Consider the following 21,270-nt stretch of genomic DNA (forward strand, 5'->3'; position numbering starts at 1 on the left):
GATGGGTTGCCAACTGATAGAACCCACACTGTGAAAGTAGCAGACTCCAAATTTGACTACCGACCAGTTACAAGTGGAGTCCCACAGAGATCGGTCCTAGGTCCTCTCCTGTTTGGCATCTACTTCTCTGAAGTTCAAGCCAACACAAAGGGACTCTGGCTGACCAAGTTCGCAAATGATTGCAAACTGGGAGCCATTACTGATTCTCCATCTGATGTAGACATTCTACAAAAAGGCCTCACTGACACCAGTGACTGGTGTCAGAACCATGGCCTTAAGCTCAGTACCAAAAAGTGCATTGTCATTCCCTTTAGGAAAAATTCAGTGCCCATGAACTACCACACAGGCGGTAGTCCACTAAACACCGAAGGTGTGATAAGAGACCTGGAGACACAGGTTGACAGCAACTTCTCCTTTGATAACCCATTGCCACTGTAGTCAGAAAGTCCTTATATGTGGCACATCTCATTACAAAAGGTTTCTTATCCTGGAAGAAAGAGGTCATAATCTCTCTACACGTCCTTCATTAAACCTATTATAGAATACAACTCCCCATTTGGTATGTACCTCACTTGACACCTACAACAACTGGAAAGGCCACAAAAATACCTCAACACGAGGATCTTGGGCCTTAGACACATGCCCTATACGGACAGACTCAAAAAAACTCCAGCTATACTCTGTCTCTTATAGCCTACTTAAAGGCAATCTCTGCTTGACCTACAAAGCCATGTCTGACCCAGAGCTGCTAGATATGCTACACCTAAAAAAATCCCAATCCCTCCATGCCACAAGCACAGGGACCTAAACCTCATTAGCACAATAAACAGAACATGCTGGAGGGACAGGTTCCTAACCTAGAGACTTTTCATACTCTGGAACAAACTTCCCATTCACTTCAAGCAGAGCACTTCACTGGTCATCTTTAAGAGAAATCTTGACAAGTGGATGGGCAATAGGAAGTTCACCCAGGGGTTCACTTCAGTGACCTTGCTTGACAGGGGCACTGGGAACAAACTTTGGGCAGCATGATGCCAGGGAATCTTCTTGGACTAGGCTTATATAGGCTCCAGGGCTGTTAGCCTAGTATAGACCTATGAATCGATGAACCTTTGAGGCTATAAATCTTCACATACCCTGTGTTCCAGTTCCCTTAACCTTCTGGCCATTCCACCTTACAACTTTGATTCTTCAGGTTGTTGTTCATTTAATTACCAAGGTCCTAATTTGTAAAATCTTTTACCTGGTTATTTGCGTATCATACCTACCTTGGCTAGTTTTAAAACTGCTTTAAATTGCACTTGTTCAATTTTGCTTATACTTAATGGTTTAATATTTTACTTACTTATTTACTGTTTTTATGTCTGCCTGTTTGTAATTTTTGTACAGTGTCTGGACTGAAGCACTTAAATAAACATAAACCTTCAGAGAATGTATGGGGACACATTGAGTTCTTTTATATATTACTAACACACGTGGAATATAACATGCATATCAATTTCCTAGTATCACTGTAGGACCAAACCACTACCATGTGAGCCATCAGTGGGCTAGCATACATTCCTGAGATGTCTGATGTGACGGACTGCACATCTGGACCATGGGAGGGGAGATATTTTAACAGGAAGAGTTATCATTCCATAATCAGCCAGTTAGTGTGTGATGCATATGGCCATATCACCAATGTACTGACCCAGCAACCTGTCAGATCTCATGATTCCTAAATTTGACACAAATTCACTGTACCAACACTTCATGCATAGTAAGATGCCACATGGTTACCTTGTTGATAAAGTATACAGTAAATACATTTGTGACCCCAAAGTTATGGTTCTATCTAATATTTAGTGACCAACCACCCTGTCTTCATATGTCCCTTCACTCTTATGTTTTTCAGGTTACACAAACTACCCACTCAAACCTTGGCTAATGTCACCAGTCTATAACCCACATGGAGCTTCAAAAAAGTGCTACTACACTACTCTTCCCCAGACGCAGATAGTTACTGAGTGAGGGTTCATCCTGCATAAATCCTGTTCCCACTGCCTCAATAAGTCTGGGGAGGTTCATAAGCATGACCCTGCTACTGCATGCAGAATATTTGCTATCTGTGTCTTCCTGCAAAGTATGAATCTGCAACAATCTGGGGTGCTACTGCCACAACCCGCAAATGATGAAACACCCAGTGGTAATGCAGGTCTCTCTATCAGTTGCTGCACAAGTGATGACTGCAGTGGTGGTCAACTGATGGCAGCAGCACAGCACCTCCATACACAATACATGGAGACACAAGAGAAGCAGCGACATTAGCCCAAACGTATGGGTCATGACATTCATTACATAACAGCATAAATACATAAATCTAAAATTTGTTGCATGCAGTGTTATCTGTGGTCTATGATGTGTACTGCAAAGTCAACTCACACTGTGAATCAGACATTCCTCCACAGGCCATTCAGAAATACAGAGATAATATCATCAGTTGTCATCATTTACACAATGGTCAAAGGACAGCGTCACAAGAACTAGAATCAGGGCATATGACCACATAGTATTCATGGGTCTATATCTCTTCGTTGAATCACAAATCAGCGAGCACCTATTCAACAAATCTACAAATCATCTAACTGAGTTTTCAGCTAAATTTTTCCTAGGGCAAACTAATGGCTGGCCACCATCTGGAATTTGCCCTTTTCCCCACTGTAGTGCGATCTCAGAGTTGGTATATTTAGTTGGGGGTGGGTGGGGGGCACAGCCCCCCCACCTGGGTAGGTGTTGGGTTTTATGGTTTTGTTCACGATCACTAGGGTGGACTACTGTTGGTTTGCCGTAAGAAAAATTTCACTGAAAACTCAGTTCAATGATTAGTAGCTTCAATGAAGAGGTATTTGACGAACAGGCATTCATTGATTTGCAATTCAAAGAAGTGATATAGACCCAGCATTCATGTGTCAAATGAAGGCTTAAGAGGTAATGACACAAGTTATGAGTACTTTTTAAATGATGTATATTAGCTTCTTCTCTGTACTTAATGACATCATTTTAATCCTTCCAGTTATATGCAAATGTTTTTATTCCAACCCACAGCTATCATGTATCAGGCTGTGACTGATTCATGCAAGGTGTAGTTTCTCCTGCCAGTGTGTGGGGTTGGAACTGCAGAGGCATGTTTTAGAACATGTAAAACTGTGAATCCCTTTCTCATCAGCAGCAAGTCATACACATTGAGACCTAGTAACAGTGTTGGAATGGCCCTAGAGAGTGAGAACAAGTACTGTCATGAGGTCTTCATACTCATTTGTGACGATGCTGAAACGAATGCCATGATGGGAATGGACCCCATTCCTAAGTCAAAGTATGATTAAAGTTCAGGAAATTAGTATTGTTTCAATCTTTGATGTTAGCCAGACTCCTCCTGCAATTCATACAGAGTTACATGTATCAGTAACATTTCTAAGTACGACTGTAAATTATTTTTTATAAGACCTGTTGCTCCTATTACCATTGGAACTGTCTGAGTATCCTTCTTCCACATTGCCCTCATTTCTGCCTGCAAATCCTGGTATTGTATGACTTTTTTTCTCTCTCTGTATGTAAGACACTGTAGTCACTGCGTGAAGTAATTTCAATGATCAATGCTACTTCTGCCTTTTTTTCATGGACTACTATATCTGGTTTTCTTGCATCTATTTTTTGAAATGTTGGTAAGGGGTGATCCCATGTGATATAAACTTAATTTTCTATAATGCTTTGTGACTCATGTTTGCAAAGTTTTTCAACTACTTCAATATTCTAATGTTTGCACAATCCCCAATGCAACAGTCTTGCCACATTACTAAGCCTTTCAGTATACAGTCCTTCTGTCATTAGTATATCACAAGCAGCAACAAGATGTGCTAATGATTCCAATTCTGTTTTTACAAAACCTATATCTATCTGTTTCTACCACATGTTCAATGGACTTTGTAAACCAACATGTAAGTAATCCATTATTTTGGGCCGTCAATATTAACCTATCATCTTTTGGTTTAAATTCTCCTTTCCTTAACCATTCCTGTGTTCGATCCTGGTCAACATGAGGTTGTTCCAAGAGTTTTCTGTACTTGCAACTATATATATGCATTTTCCACATTTCTTGCCTTCTCATCTGATCCTTCACCTTAAATTTTTTATTTTGTTTTAGCACATTCAGTTGCTGCCTGATTTTATCTACCTCTGGTTTGATTTCCATTCCAGCTTGACACCAATATGCTTCCCCTAAACTAAGCAGGGAAGTCAGTTTAGACTTATTTTCCTCATGTTTTAAAACTTTCACTACATTTGGGTCTTGCGAGGTCAGCAGATATGTATGCAGTCCTACGACTACAGCTCTATACATGTAATCAATTTCAGGGAGGCCCATACCTCCTTGAGAATGGGGAATATATAGTATATATAGTCTTGGTATACACTAATTTTTTATAAATAATTTTATAAGCATGAAGAATCCTTCTTGTTTTCCTGTCCAGCTGATCCGATCCAATACCTTTTGGGGCCAGTCAATCACTCCAAAACTGTAAGTTAGGACAGGAAAAACAAATTGGTTTATAGTTTGGACTTGCTTCCTAGATGTCAGTGCTGTTTTTAGTACTAATTTTAGTCTTCTAAAATATTCTTTACTAAGTTACATTCATATTTGTTCAAGTTTATTGTTGATCCTTCATCATTTCCCAAATATTTATATACTCCCTCTTGCTCAGAGTTCTTTTACATTACATTCCTGACCCAGACTGATGTTTCCTTGGTGCTGAAGCTTACCTGCTTTAAAGGATGCTTTTGCACATTTATCAAGACCAAAATGACAGTCTTGTATCATTTGAATATTTTTGACCACTTGCAGTTGTGCATTCAGTTCCTCATCTGATTAATTATACAGTTTTAAATCATCCATAAAAAGAAGATGAGAAATTTTTACACTTTTGTTGTTTTCTGGCAACCAAATTGTAGCCATAACCAAATCTGTTAAGAAGACAACTTAATGGGTTAAGGGCAAGACAAAAGAGCAGTGATGACAAAGAGTCACCCTGTGCTATCCCTCTTTGAATTTTTATCCCTGGAATAATAATTTGTCCTTTATCATGGCTTAACTGCAAAGTGGTTTACCACTGTTTCATGGTTGCTATAATGTAACTGATCAGTGTAGGGTGTATCTTATCCATTTTTAGCACTCTTTTATCCATGAATGTAAGATACTGTAAATTTTTTTTGGGTAGTCTATCCATGCCATACTTAGATTCTTCCCCTTTTTACAATTCTCCATTATGACTTTATTTAACAACAAATGATCTTTTATTCCATATAATTTTCTTTTGTTACCCTTTTGTTCTATTGCTATGACTAAGTTTTCTTCTAAAGGGCTATAAACTCTGTCAGCATCAAATCAAGTGTATAGTTTACACATTGCCAAAAAGCAAGTTATTGGTTTATAGTTTTTACGATAGCTTGTAGCTTTGCTATTAAGTAGGGGTATTGTTTATCCTGTTATTAACCAGGTTGGTGTCTGTTTGGGGTGCACATATAAAAAGTTCTTACTCATGGCTAAATCTTCATGTAAAGATATTAATACTTTTAGCCAGAAGTTAGGTACTGCATCTGGGTGTGGGGTTTTCCAATTAGGAGCTTTTCTTACCTTTGTTTCAATCTCTCTGGCTGTTACTTCATCCCATTTCATAACATGTACATTTGAACTTCTTCTCTTTCTTTTACTTCTTCTATCCCTTTTGCATCTTTATTATGTTCCACAGGATCGTCATAGATACTTCTCCAAACCATATCTACTACTTCTTTTTTGGTGGTCTTTCAATTCCTTTTGCCTTGTTTCCCAATTCTCTATAAAACGTTTTGGGTCATCAATAAATTGCTTATTTTGTAGTTTTCCTTTACATTTACCTGTACATCTTCTAAATTTTTCTGCCTGTGCTGATATTTTTAGTTTATTATTTGAGATACTGCACAACAGATCCTGACCTGTTCTGATACTGCGCATTGCTTATATCACGTCTATCTTTATGAGCATATTTATTGATCTGTTCCCTCTTCTATAGTCATAGGTTCATAGGTTTATACTAGGCTATCTGCCCTAAGGCATTTATAAGCCTAGCCCAAAGTTATGTGGCTTACGCCACCCCTTATGTTAGAAATAATGTGCCCATTAGTTTGTTGGGCCTCTGTCCAGCAGTGACACAGAGATGATTCCCGGGGTAAACCTACGATCTCCTATTCACCGGTCAAGATTTCTCTTGAACAGAGCCAGCGAGGTGCTCTGCCTCACACGGACCGGGATTTTATTCCACAGCATGGGGAGTCTCTGGGTGATAAATCTATCCCTCCAGCACTTCCTATTTATATCCGTGCTAAGGTTTAAGTCACTTGCTCTAGTGGTTCTGGTGGATTTGGATTTTTTGAGGTGGAGCATGTCCATTAATTCCGGGTTGGTCATGGCCTTGTATGTCAGGCACAGGTCACCTCTGAGCAGACGGTATGCAACTGAATAAAGTTGGAGTTTCTTCAGTCTGGCAGTATATGACAGGTTTTGGAGTCCCTTTATCCTTTTGGTGAGGAACTTTTGGGGTCTCTCCAATTGCTGCAGTTGTTGGGTGAGATACATCCCGAATGGGGCATTGTACTCGATCATTGGTCTGATAAGTGAAGAGTACAGGGGAACAATGACCTCACTTGATCTGGATGTGAATCCCTTCATGATCAGATGGGCAGTGTAGAAGGTCTTTCAAACCACTTTAGCAACGTGAGTGTCAAATGAGAGGCCACTGTCAACCTGGGTACCCAGGTCCCTGATAACCTCTTCTGTGCTTAGTGGGTTGCCACCTATATGGTAGCTTGGGGTTACCTTGTTTTTCCCGAAGGGTATGACTATACACTTTTTTGTGTTTAACTTCAGGCCATGGCTCTGGCACCAGCTATCAGTTTCCGTGAGACCCCTCTGAAGGATGTCTGTGTCCGATGTACTATCCACTATGGCACCCAGTTTGCAGTCATCCTCAAACTTTGTCAGCCATAGTCCTCCTATGTTTGCCTGTACTTCTGAGAAGTAGATGCCGAACAATAGGGAGGCCAAGGACTGAGCCCTGTGGGACACCACTTGTAACCAGCTTGGAGTCTGACATGGCTCCAGCAACTCTAACCCTGTGGGTTCTGTCCTTTAGCCAGTTTGCAACCCATCTTGTGACATATGGGTTTACATTTAAGCTGGTAAGTTTCTCTATGATACCCGAGTGGGGTATTGTGTTTGCAAGGTCAAGGTAGGCTGTATGGACTGCCTTTCCCTCATCAATGGCCTTAGTAACTGTTTCGAAGAAGTCGACCAGGTTCAAAAGGCAAGATCTGCCCTTGACAAAGCCAAACTGGGTTGGGTCCAAGGTCTGCAAGTCCCCTATGTCCTTGTTTATGAGTTCCATTATGATCCTCTCCATAGCTTTGCAGACCAGGCTTGTTAAGCTTATGGGGCGGTAATTACCAGGGTCCGTAGAGGCACCACCTTTGTGGAGTGGGACCACAGTTGCCGTACACCACTCCTTGGGCACATATCCTGTGGTAAGGCTAAGATTAAACAGCTGCCTTATGTGCGGGTTTAGTTCTTCATTGAGTTCATGTAGCACACAGCCAGGGACACTATCCGGTCCCATTGATGCTGTGTTTTTAGCTTTAGAGAGAGCAGCTTTCACCTGCGCATTTGAGATGTCTGGGAGGCTACACTCTGTTGGGATAGTTATCTCTCCTTTTTGGGGGGAGAGGGGGGTGAAGTTTGCGCTGAACCTGTCTGCCAGTATGTTGGCAATGTCTGTGGGCTCAGTGATTTTTGTATCATTTTGGACTAATTCTGAGCATATCTGGGAGTTTCCACCCAGGTTTCTAACATAGCTGAAGAAGGCCTTATGATTGTCTTTTGAATCTATGGCAATTTGTTTCTCAAAGTTGGCTTTTGATGATTTTATGTTATATGATTTTAGTCTTCTAACAGTGATACTTCTTGTTTTAATTGCTTTATAGTTTTCTCTATTCGATACTTCCATGATGGCATTTGATTTCTGCCCTTCCTTTCCTTTACTGTCTTGTGTTTTTGTGGTAAGACTTTACCTGCTGTTAATTTAGCTACACAGTAATATATCCTGTTTACTTCTGCTATAAATCATATGAATTTCTATGAACAGTCCTGATTACTGTGTTCATTTGTTTTAGCAAATTTCTAACTTTTTGGGTTTTACTGACTTTCTGTAGTCTGTTTCTTTCATTTATGTTAATATGTCTGTCCATCTCTATTAAATCAAGCAACTCTTCTCTTAAATCGTTTTCTTCTAAACTGAAGGCATATTCTTTGTTCTCCATTTCCTGCAGGTATTCTACAGAAAGTTCCAGAGCACCTTCCTGTATCCCATTCTCAGGAGTTTCATCCTGTGTCATCCATTGTTCTTTCATATGGGAACTTGCTGGCCTATCACTCTACAACACTGACTGCATCAGAGTTGTCACAGTTTCTTGTTCCTTCCTTTGCTGTGCAACTCCAACTGAACTTTTGTACTGGTTTCCTATGGAAGGCTGCAAAATATCTTCATATGGCAACTGATCAGATGTTTCTATCTCCAGTGGTTTCTCCTTAATCTGGGGATCTATTGCTGTATCCTGCTGTGGTATCAGAGTTAGATTTTCTATACTAAATCCTTCACTTCGCAGGTAATCCATAGCCTCAGTTTCTATTTTTCTAATTTCTGAATTACTAATCCTCTTGTCTACTTTTGCTCTTTGTTTTCTTATGTTTTGTATTGTAAGATTTTCCATATCTGGATGTCTTTGCCCGTACTTCTCTTCAAATACCCCTGGTGCTGCTCTCTTTGTATTTATTCATCATACTTTCTTCTTTGCATAAATATTGCACCAAATTAAATCACTTTTTCTTTCCCATGTCCATATTTCTTCTTAAGATGTCTCCTGCTCCTTCTGTTTCTCTTTACTTGTGGGACTCATTGTTCCATCATGCTATGATATAACCTGTGTTAAACTTTCTACACTAAATCCTTCACTTCACAGGTATTCAATAACTTCAGCTTCCATTTTTTTAACTTCTACTTCTCTTTGCAGAAATATTGCACCATAGCAGATCTCTTTCTTTACCATGCCCATATTTCTTTTTTATACCTTTCAAAAATTTCTAGATTTTGTTCTTTATATTTTCAGTTCCTCAGTCACTTCTTTTTCCTAACAACCCAAGATGGTCTATATAATGTTTTTCATAAATCTGTTGTATTAATGAACACAAATTTTTATTTTAAGCTTCTGACAGTTTTTCTTGTGCAAGTATTTTTCTTTCCTCTAATTTCTCTCTTAATCTTTTCATATATCTATTGTCTGAAAATTCTGGGCTTCTTGCATAATAGCAACAATACATAATTTCTTTCTTATCCTCAAAAGTCCACTCTATCATCTTTATGGCTCTTTTTGGCCTATCAGTTTTTGTGATTTTAGTGGACTACTACTTCCTTTTACAATGGGGGGGCATCCTCCTCCTGAGCCTGGCCTACTCCCATTGTAGGAATGTTTCCATGTCTTGAGGATTCTACACCATCATTTTTTCCAGTCCTGGCACCAGTGCACCTATCAAGATTGGGCACTTTTTTTATCCTGGGTTTTGTGCACTCAGCTATCTCTTTTTCATTTTGTAACCTAGCTCTGTCATTGATAGATGCTATATAGAATACAGTCTATATAGCAATGTTGCCTTGGTGAGATTTTGTGAAGAATAGGGACCGCCTTTTGAAGGTACTCATCAAGACTTGAGGATGAATTCAATTCCAGCAATACTACTCTCCTTTGCTTGCTGATTTATCATCTCTCCATTCGAGACCTACTAAATGCTGCTGATGTCCTTGAAAGTGACCAGTCAGTTCTACAAGACCATGACTGCAAGGTCCTACCACATGATAAGTCCATCAACACCACACTAGTTGAATCACTGAGAAAACCCTATCCATGAATATTGCACTTGCTTGGGTCACCCATGGTGAATGTCCCACATAGCTCCCATGCACACAGACCTGCCCTCTGCCACTTCCATCATTGTCATCAATCTGTGTCTGGTAAGTCTTTTCTGGTTTGCAGACAGAGGCTGACATAACTGCTGTGTCAACAACCAAGATCCACATGAGGATCATTATCATTTTATTTATTTATTTATTTATTTATTTATTTAACATTTGTTTACCGGAAAAGTCTGACTTGGAACAAAGCCAATTTTCAGCAGAGGCCCGAGGAAAAACACTACAGACTTAAGTCATTACATTGCCCCTAGCTTCTATCATTATCACATACTGGCAAATTTCCTCATGTATATCCTCAAGCACTCTAACCATCTGAACCTGACACTCAGTGGTAGTAACCTGTGCCTAAGCAATTTTAAGACACATTTGTCGTTGTAAGGACAATGCCTTACAAGTCTTTGGAGCTAAATGTGATTGATTCCTTCGTCTAGCACCCCTGTAGCCAGGCTATACAGTAGGCAATTGAACCTCCAGCATTGCCAATTTGTCCCCCAGAGGTTGCACATTTACACCTAAAAGAATTGTTGCGGTACAAGAGGATTCAACCCTGTCTGGTAACAGCACTTGGCTATGGAGCTGTATGAGTGAGTTTGCCTCACCGATTCAGGAATTACCAACACAGTTTTGAGAGAAGTGCCCTGCCAGTACAGTTTGTCACAGGGTGCCACTGTCCTCAATCTGGGTCATGAATATCATAGTAATAACATCATCATCATCAACAGCCATCCAGCTGTCAACATCAGCTGGATGGCTGATTTTGACAGCTGGATGGCTGTTGATGATGTCATCCAGCTGTCAACATCAGCCTGCTGTGGTGCACTAAGGCCTATCAGTGAGGTCTTCTGTTGTTTCATACCTGTGAATGAATAAATAATAAGTGGCCTAATACAACACTTCTCATTAATGACTTTTCATCAAATCCTTGTACCAATATCACTACAGGTAGAAATGAAGGAAATCCAGGAGTACCATCCGATATATCTGTTTGAAGTGGTAGCGGGAGCAATGCTGAAATGCTTCAAATTAGTATGTATTCTATGCAAGCAATAATGCCTGACAGGGTGTGTGTTAATGTGTAATTAATGCCCGCCCAGGGGTGTTATAAGGCCTGACTCTACACCCCTGGAAGGGCACTAATTACACATTAACACACACTCTGAAGGCCATTATTGCACTTAGAGAATGGGCTCTCTGTAAAATTGTTGTGTTTTACTTGCTTATTTATTTTTTCTAAATACTATATTTTTTTCTGTGTGGAGTCTGCATGTCCTCCCCGCGGTTGGGTAGCGTTTGAAAGACATGCGGGTGTAAATAGGCATCCCTTCACTGAAGGTTGGGCATCAAGCTGGCACCTCGGCGTTTCATAAAAATCTACTGCCAATCATTAGCGGACCGGAGTTCCGCTGTGCGACCCTTTACCGGGAAAAGCTGAAAGACCAATAACTATATATTTTTTTATCTATTTTTAATGTAAAATAGTTCCTCTGCCTAATGTTTTAAACTTCCTGTAGTATATACTAATGTTATTGGAGAAAGCATTTTACATGAAAAATACATAAAATAAATAATATAGTGCTTAAAAATAAATAAGTAAAACAACAGTTTACACAGAGCCCATTCTTTCTCTCTCTTTCTCATACACACATACACAGTCTCTTCTGCTTTCACACAGAAATACATATAACACAGTCGCCTCTGCTTTATTCATTCACACAAGATCAGTCTCACTCCTTCTCAATCTCTCACACACAGTCTCCACTGCTTTCATACAGGCATTCAGTCACACAACATCGCTCTCTCTCTCTCTCTCTCTCTCAATCTCTTACACACACAGTCTCCTCTTTCATGCACTCATTAAGTCACACACAATTGCTCTCACTTTCTCTCCAACTCTCTCGATCTCACACACACACACACACACACACACACACACACACACACAGTCTCTCTCTCTTTTTTTTTTTTTTTACATTTTACACTCGCTAAACAGCAGAATCACTGCTTAACAAGCGTAAAATATTTTTTTTTTTGCAGTTCGAGCTCCATGGCAGCTTGATATGCTGCCGTGAAGTGGGAGACTCATTTGTCAGCGGGTATTGCTTGGACATTCATACCCTGCTGGAGAATGTTCGTTCTCCAAACAGGATGTTGAAGTACATAACAGCAAATAAATGTCATATTTTAAGACATACTGCATGGCAGCATAGATCCTCCATAATCCTTGGGTGAACTTGATGATGGCATACCAAGCTGTCACTATCCACGCCACTTTAAAGTTCCATCATCCTCTGAATCATTGCCATCCCTTATATGGACAGCAAATACTCCTCATCAGGTATCAGAGTTTCGACAGTGTAAGGAAAACTGCCTGTGGTATTATAAGCAACTGCATTCAGCAATGCTTTACTCCTGGCATGCAATAAATTATTGAAAGAAATAAAACAGCCTTCTATGCAAAATAACCACTGATAAAAAAAAAATAATAATGTTAAGTGCCTTCATCTGTACATTAAACACAAAACTTCATCAAAACAAAACAAATCCCAGAAATCATGTGACCTGCATTACATAAGACTTAATACATAAGACATAATCTTCAAACAAATATTCAAAATGAATGTACAATAAGAAATCACCTAACAGAATGCAATTTCAACACTTCTTTAATACAAATTGAGGGGGGTGACATACATTTAAATAAAGCTGACATTTCAGTTCTCTGTATTCCAAAAATAAAACCCAGTCACTCCCCCATATGTCATGTCCACACTATCATACTAAAAAGAAACTTCCTGAAATCTCATTTTTAATGTGTGTTCTAACTGAGTAGACATGCAACTTATTTTATCAAAACCAAAATATCTGTTTTGAAGAATTAAATCCAACAAACACATAATATATTAATATGTTGATAGGTAAAACTTGAAAGTCTTGATGCATACTCCTTGAATAAACCAATACCTTCCTTGTGAGGAACACAGGTTTAAAGCGAGACTGTTTAAAACTGCAAAATAGCAGCTTTTAAATCAAGCCACTCCTTGTAAAATGTCTTATCTGGCTTAAAAAAGCCAATATTCTTTTACATATGGGTTACTTTTCAAAAGTAATGGTTTAACTGTTTGTCTATGCAAATAGTTTGCAGTTCTGTTTTGAACTGCTTGATGAAACAACTGGCTTAAACATTTCCAATCACATTGTTTTTGCCTTCTAGTACACCAAAGAATCCCCTGTCCTGGGGTTCTCAACACAAAAAAGTGACAACCTTGCAACAAGCACAGACATATTCATTAATTTTTTTATAAGCAGTTTTGATCTCAAACAATAAGACTGCTCAACAGCGTACTGTTGATTGAAGTTACATAATCCACTTTATCAAAAATAACCTCCTCAATTTCTCAGCATTCATTATTCACAAAGAAAAGTCATTCCTAAGTCCATACAAAACCTTATACTTATTTGTAATCAAGTTGTGATATCTATGAGTGCGAGTCACTGAGTGTACTATTCTAATATCACTCATAACCAAAGCTTCAAAGGTAGCAAGTTATTTGACTAAGAAGGTTTAAACACACACTTCTTTGATATTCAAGTCATTCCAGTTTCTCTAAACATAGACACATCCTTTAAGATATACTTCAAACTGAGATACACTTTAACATCAAAGTATGTACCAATGGAGCTTTTGTGGCTGGAACATAAGTAATCTTTTGTTTAAATGGTGAAACACATCTAATGATGATGTTCCATTTGTAAAATCAAAAATCATGTCACCATGCTCAGTAGTTGAACTTAACTTCCACCCATATCCTTTGCCCTTGCCTCTTCCTTGCCTTGGTTCATTAATCTCTTCTCCTCTATGATAAAAGGTCCACATCTTGAAGGTTGAAGTTTCTTGTTTCCCTGTAAATTTCTGATTGGTTGCTGTATGGATCTGGACTTAATTTGAGACTTCATTGTTCTGGACAGGCAACCTCAGTGACTACCTTGACTGAATCTGCAATGGATTTGGAATGAGCATAAAAGGTTGCGTACAGAATGCACCATTGTTTCTTTTATTTCTAGCCATTTCTTGAATTACAGTATTGGGTTTTTTGGGGTTTTTTTGAGATTTAATGTATAAAAAGTCCCTAAAATTGTAGGAAGTGTCTGTTTCATAAGCAAGTTTGCCCTTGTCAAAAGACTACTACTGACAAAACTTGAAAATAAAAATGTATACTTTTTATTTTACCATGACTATTTACATGGTCCAAACCTGCAATCACCACAATGATGACTTATTAGTAGTTCAGGCTTTTTCTAAACACAGATTGCCTTGAAGGAGGTAGACATGTTGACATGATATTATTTTCCAGGAAAGCTATTCCTTGCCCATAATGCACAGTGAGGATGCAGAGAATAAGATTATTATGCCCTACTCCATGTTGTCAGATAACAGTCCTATTCACTTAGAACAGAAGCAGTAAGGAATACTGTTACGTATGAGAATCCTTGCGGTGGTGGTGCTGCCGTAGCGTTGTCGCCTCATAGCAAGACGTTGTCCCGTTCGATTCTCAGCTAGAGCGTCTTCTGTGTGGAGGCATACGTGAATGGGGTGTGCCTTCGTTGAAGGTTGTGCATCAGGGCTGGTAACCCAGTACGTAAAAATCCACTACTAATCATTAGCGGACTGGAGTTCCACTGTGGCGACCCCTAACCGGGAAAAGCCGAAAGACACAAATGAGAATCCTTGATAAAAATGTCAGTGACTTTTTGCAGTAACTTTTACATGTGTGATTCCTACATAGGCACAACAACATCTATGAAAAGTTATTGAAAAAGGGCAAAGAAGTATCTGAGACAATTTGGCCTTTTAAAAAGTTATATTTTGTAAGGTTCAGATTCTGTCTTTCTTCTGTGAGTTAGCCAATGTTGCATTTCTTGGTTTGCAAAGCAAGACTAATTAGTGAAGTTGCTCTTGGTGGTTATCAAGTTTATTCATCTTCAGACTATATAAGGTTTAACAGATTTTTAGACCAAGGAAAGGAAAGAATGCATTTTTTTATGACAGCTTAGAGTTAAAGAACTGCAAAGTTTGAGCCTGATACCTTAATGACCTTAGCTTTTGTGAAATAACAAAAATATCTACAGGTACCTTGCTGTCATGTGTCACGTCATTGTTTTCCTTAACAAAACACTTTCAGATGAGATAGATGTTATGATACAGCAGGGTAGACAAGTTCCTAAAGACAATACCATGAAATTTCCTTCAACTTCAGAATGGTATACACTGAGAAAGCAGACTAAGACAGAAATGCCACCGAGTAGGATAGACTGCTAAAGTCATGCTTTTTTAATATTTTATTTTATTTTATTTATTGTTTACCGGAAAAGTCCAACTTGGAACAAGCCAATTTTCAGTGGAGACCCAGGGAGAAACACTCCAGACGCATGTCTTTGTAACATAGGAGAAAACCAGAGCCCCCTTGAGGAAACCCACATGAACACAGGGAGTACATGCAGACTCCACACAGAAGGTACCCCAGCTGAGAATTGAACCAGAGACCCTCTTGCTGTGAGGGAGCCATGCAAACTGTACCACTGCACTTTAAGAAAACAATGTCTCTTTTCCACATCAATCACTATTTATTACTTTCCTAACATTTCCTTTCACTTTATACCCGCCAGATAACAGTGATAGACTATGATAACACTTACAATACAAAGTCTGAATTTTAAGAAAACTATAATTAGTTTTTCACATTATGCTATATAACCTGTACCTCATACTTTCTCAGTATGTTATTAACTGCTAATATATATATATATATATATATATATATATATATATATATATATATATATATATATATATATATACACATATTTAGATAGATATTCCCTGATCTAGAAAATGAATGATTCTGTCACCTCTCTTTCCAACTTGCGGCTCATCTTTGCCCTGTGTCTTCCATTTTACTTCAGAATTAGCTGCTAACAAAAATGATAAACTCATTAATTTCACTTCTGTGAGTCTCCAAAGTCACATTTCTACCTCTCCATATCCTCCAGTTACCTTCATTTTTCCCATAATGTGATGCACTTAAACTACCTATGAATTAATATATACAACACTTTCTTATTTCATCCTTGGTCCACAAAACCTGTGCAAAAACATGTTCATGCTCATTTACTTTGCACCTTCCAAGCAAATATAATTTACATAACAAACACCATCCACATCCCTTTTCACCTATCCAGTTACCAGACTTCCCATAATTATCCCAATTACAAATATCAACATTCATTTTTCAGTTATGCACTAACCAATCTTTCCTGCCTCCATTTCAGAAAAGTATCTAAAGCCTTCTTAACACTTACTTCCATCATTTCCATTCATACACAATTTATTACATCACATATTGCTTCTCTACTTCCTCCCTGCTGTTTTGAGAACTATTTTCTCAAAGCAGCCTTTTAAACTTCCTTCACTTCGATTAACAAGACAAGTGTATGTAATTATATATTTTTTTATTTTGCCTGACAATAAAGTCCTGATCTCCTTTCCTTCTCACTAAAACAATTCTTTTGTTTACCTTTGTTAACTATATACTTCTGACATCTTTTCTCATTAGCACTGTATTTCCTTACATCATAGCCTTTACCATATTTCAGGCCACAATACTAACATTACACATAATGTGCTTCTCATATTTTCCATAAACCTAATTATGCTAATCCTATTACCATAAAATACATTGCTCACACCCTTACCACTGACCCAGACAGTGTTACGTCCTTTCCCCATGAATCTCCCAAATGCCAGACTAGCCCCATTCATCCCTTGTACTTCCCAACCCTGCCTCCTTAAACATCTTTCATTCATCATGTGCACACTTGGCTTACGTACACACTGTATCTGACATCATACCTGCTATAGCATAAGTTACGTTTAACTCCAACAAAAATATCCTCTTCCCATCTCCCACTCCATATAAAGTTCACATTGTTTTCTCTTTTCCCCAGTCCTTTCCTATTAATTAGTCTCACATCTTCCCAAAGTAACAGCACCTTTCAACATGTGACACCTTGGCTACTTAAACAAATTATAAATCCTACAACTATACATCTCTAAATACATTAAGCCATGCTGTTGACTCAGATCCCAACACTTTACCCAGTTTTACCCTCTTATTTTTTTCCCTTTTGAACGTATCCCTTACAACACCTCACATCCAATTATTTTATCCTAGCCTAACACAGTCAACTCAGCATTAGTTTAGTTTATAAGCTGTTACCCATCATCACTTGTAAGCAACTACTATTACTCTATTATACTATTAAAAAGCAACAAGCAGTGATCCAAAATATTTGCTTGTATAATTCGTAATATATCTACAGTATTTTGTAATTTATAATACTTTCAAGGCAAATAGTTGCAGAAAAATATTAGCATTAACATTTGTTTAATGAATGTGATTTTAAACTATACTGTCTTAAATCCACAGAAATGGAAATAAAAAGTGAACTTCATACCAAAAGTGCTGATCAGCACCATTAAAAAGCTAGATGTATGTGGGCACTGACAAATGCTAGGAGGGTGGGTTACTTCAGCACAGTCAAGCTTCCTTTAAAGTTCCCGGTTTAAAAGCAGAATATTCAGTACGTAATTAATTGCTTATTTATTTGAAGAGCCAAGCAGTAATGCTGGTGAAATTTAGCAGAGGAAAAATGTGATTGTTTCTTTCTTTCATCTAGAGTCTAGCCCTTTCCTTAATCATTTGTATCTACAAATTGTTCAACTAGCAGCTGGGTACTACCTCTGGATTAAAGAAAATTTTTAAATAATATGAAACAGCAGAACACTTGTTTGACACCACCAATCAGAATGTTTGCTTTCTTGCAAAAAAATTGTTTTGCCCTTCTTAGCATATCACAGTACTTAGTTTTCTAATATGCTATACACTCTCCAACTGACCACTACAGTTCAGTCTAGTAAAGGGTTAGTTATACTGCACAAGGGGAATAATATGGCAGAAGACTGGTATCAGTCTGATAATAGACAGATAACAGACTCTCTCTCTCATTCTAAACACACCATGTATGTTTTTGTCTCACTTCACATTGCAATGCCTGTTTGTATTATGCTAACTTAACTTTAATTTTATAAATTGGCTAAAATTTCTCTAAATACTAAATAATTGTTAAATAACTCGTAACTATTCTTAACCAACATTTTCATATTATGTCTAATTTTGCATAATTATTTAAACTATGGTTGTTTTTTTGTATTATTATTTTTAAAGATTGCAAAATTATTGTTCTTAAAAGGTTTTGCTATACTTTAAAGCTTTTCTCCCCAGACTGCCACTGAAAATGGACTCCTACCTAGTCACACTTTACCAGTAATCAAATGTGAATAAAGAAATATAAGAATTCTCCAAGAATTTTCACTTAGGATTGAGTGATCTAATGTAGAACTTGAAACGTGTATGTGTACATTATCTACATGCATATTAGTTTGAAACCTATGAAAAGAACAAACTTAAAAATACTAACTATACAGACAGACCACAATATGAAATATGTTCTTTTATAATACAAGTCATTCAAAATACACCATTTCTAGTTTACCTCACAATTTTTTGTGAGATTAACCTATACAAGGTTGAAAGTCACAAAATTCTTCAGTCTAGCAGATTTACTAACCTACTGAACATGTTCAAGAACAGAAAAACGCTTAGTTACTACAGTGAACTAATCTCTGCAAGATGGACACTGATTAAAAAAGGCTTGAAGTACAATATCAGTAATTAATCTCTGCTTTACTCACATAATATCAGGAGTGCATCAGTTCTGTTCATATTTCAAAACTAATTCAGTGGCATCATCAGAAGCAGTAGGATTAAGATACTAATATACCTCAACTGATTCACTACAACACAGTTTATCAAGTTTCACGTGACTTCACTTTAGTTAAGATGATTAAACTGCAGACTCAAACACAGATGTGGAATAACAACCTTCAGTGATTAACTAACTTACCTGCTGGGTACTGAAATCAACACCCAAGTAAACTGGGCTGCTATCACACTCCGCAATCATCACTGCAAATTGTACCCACCAGGCTACGTTGTCTTAGCAGATGCCTACCAAAACAAAGTCCAGCCATGCAGAGAACAGTCAGATACCACTCAGGAATTAGTTACCATCTGTTGCTGGCTCCATCTGCAAAACGAAAGGGAGCTGAATTATAACTAAGCATTTTAATAACTGCAGAGAGACAATAACTATGCATTTACACAGTGCATCCATTAAGTTACGTTACTAAACGAAGAATCTGTCTCACATAAAACTTCTAAACTCCAGTACTGCAGCCCTCTCTTTCCAGATTAGTAAGGAAATTGCATTTAATTATGATCAGTCATTAAGTTGTTCACTTTAATCCAGAGAAATATACTCACATCTGGAGTTACACACACTAACATTAGGCTTCACAACCTTTTCTTGTCTGAGGATCTTCCCTCTTCTATTTTGGCATTTATAATATTGTTATTTCATAGGTGCATAGGCAAGTACTAGGCTAGCTGCCCTTGCATGCCATTTTAAGCCTAGCCAATTTCAATTTAAAGGTGAGACTCAAACCCTATACCTTGCATCTGTGAGGTAAACCCCTTAACCATCATGCCATTCCCCAACCAAAAGCCCTTTTTGGGAATCCCCACAGCAAAAAAGTTTGTTTGATAAGAGGACTGAAATACAGGAGAGAGAGAAATAAGGTAAAACACCTGCCTGTTGCTACAGCTGGAACAGATCCTCAATCAACAGACTGGCAGCACAGGGCAGGAAAATGCATGATGTTATTTGTGCAAAAACAAATGATCTAGATAGAAATGGCAACACAGCAATTATTTCTTAATCAATGTAACAGCTTTAAGTAAGCACCACAAGTAATCATTTTCCAGAGGATGTTACCAGTGTATGTCATGGGTGAAGCAATAGTCTACAATGCCACTGAATTCTAACAAACTGCGACTGGACACTTTGTCCATAACTCAATGCATTTGATCAATGGGAAGACATGGAGAAACATGACACTTTAAAGGCATGAATGCATCTCCTCATACGTGAATGGAAAAAGAATGTTAACAGATGTGTTTGCATGCTCTCTAAATAAGCATCCAACATACCCAAGCGGAGACAGTGAAAATCAGTAATACAATCCAGCATTCTCTACATAAAACAGATACAACTAGTGAAGTACATGCAAACAACTGTACACAAAGAGAAGAGCAATTTCATCATAAACAGTCCCTCAATGCCATGGTTCATTGATACATATAAAGGAAAATAAGCAGTATAATCAGACATTCCACAGTTCCCTCCAGAAACCATGTCGGCAAACTGCCCATAGGTCAAGGTTTCTTTCCTACATGCAGTCTTTCCTTCTCTCTCTCTCTCTCTCTGCCTTTCTTCTTTGAAGGCATGCAGATCCTATCAAAATTAGTTTATCCCTTGATGGAGACAGTAGCATGTGTGACATATTTTAGTAAACCTTCCTTTTTAATTTCCCAACATGTTAATGGTTTCTAATACTGTGAAAGGAATGGACCCATTCTTAAGTCAGGGTACAATTAAAGTCCATGAAATCAGCATTTCTCCATTCTTTGAATTTTGCAAAGATTGTTCCCTTCAGTATTCAGAATGAACTCAGAACTGCCTTCCTCAATAGTTCGCACAGCATTATCTGTATTCATAGCATGTTTAAATAGATTACATGCAAAGTCAAACTTCAACATCAGTTCTTTTGCACTGAGTACTATATTTCGGGGGAAAAAAACATTGCTTCAATGATGGTGACAACAATCTCAGTGAGAATATGGATGGCAATGTGGTGTTCTGCTCACCTGATGAACAGTATTTTACAGAAGCATCTTTTTGTTGCTTTCCCATGTTACTGCCTTAATGTCAGCAAATCAGTGACATTTTACATCCATAAAGAAGGTCAAGTACAGTAAATTAACTGTTTTCTGCTTTTCTTTCATATCATGAAGAGCTATCCATTTATTCTGCATTCCATTGTCAATTATAGTTATAAAGTGTATTTGGATAACTGCTAGAAATACACAGAGAAATGTTCATAGCAATGGCATATCATTATCAGACCTCAGTTTGGATGATGACAGTATCCGTCTTTGAACGAATA

General features: G+C 38.0%; 1 protein-coding gene across 1 annotated transcript in view; it reads right to left on the reverse strand.

Annotated features, from left to right (window-relative positions):
• The window catches only part of XYLB (xylulokinase), a 1,259,970-nt gene extending 1,240,683 nt beyond the window's left edge, over positions 1-19,287 (reverse strand). Inside the window, exon 1 of the mRNA XM_044066952.1 lies at positions 19,110-19,287. Within this exon, the coding sequence (XP_043922887.1) occupies positions 19,110-19,169 (60 nt within the window). The 5' untranslated portion in view covers positions 19,170-19,287. The remainder of the gene's footprint in view (positions 1-19,109) is intronic.
• Between the last annotated feature and the right edge of the window lie 1,983 nt (positions 19,288-21,270).

Source organism: Protopterus annectens, chromosome 3.part1 (genome assembly GCF_019279795.1).
Source record: "Protopterus annectens isolate FY-2018-M chromosome 3.part1, PAN1.0, whole genome shotgun sequence".
NCBI classification, from domain to species: Eukaryota; Metazoa; Chordata; order Ceratodontiformes; family Protopteridae; genus Protopterus; species Protopterus annectens.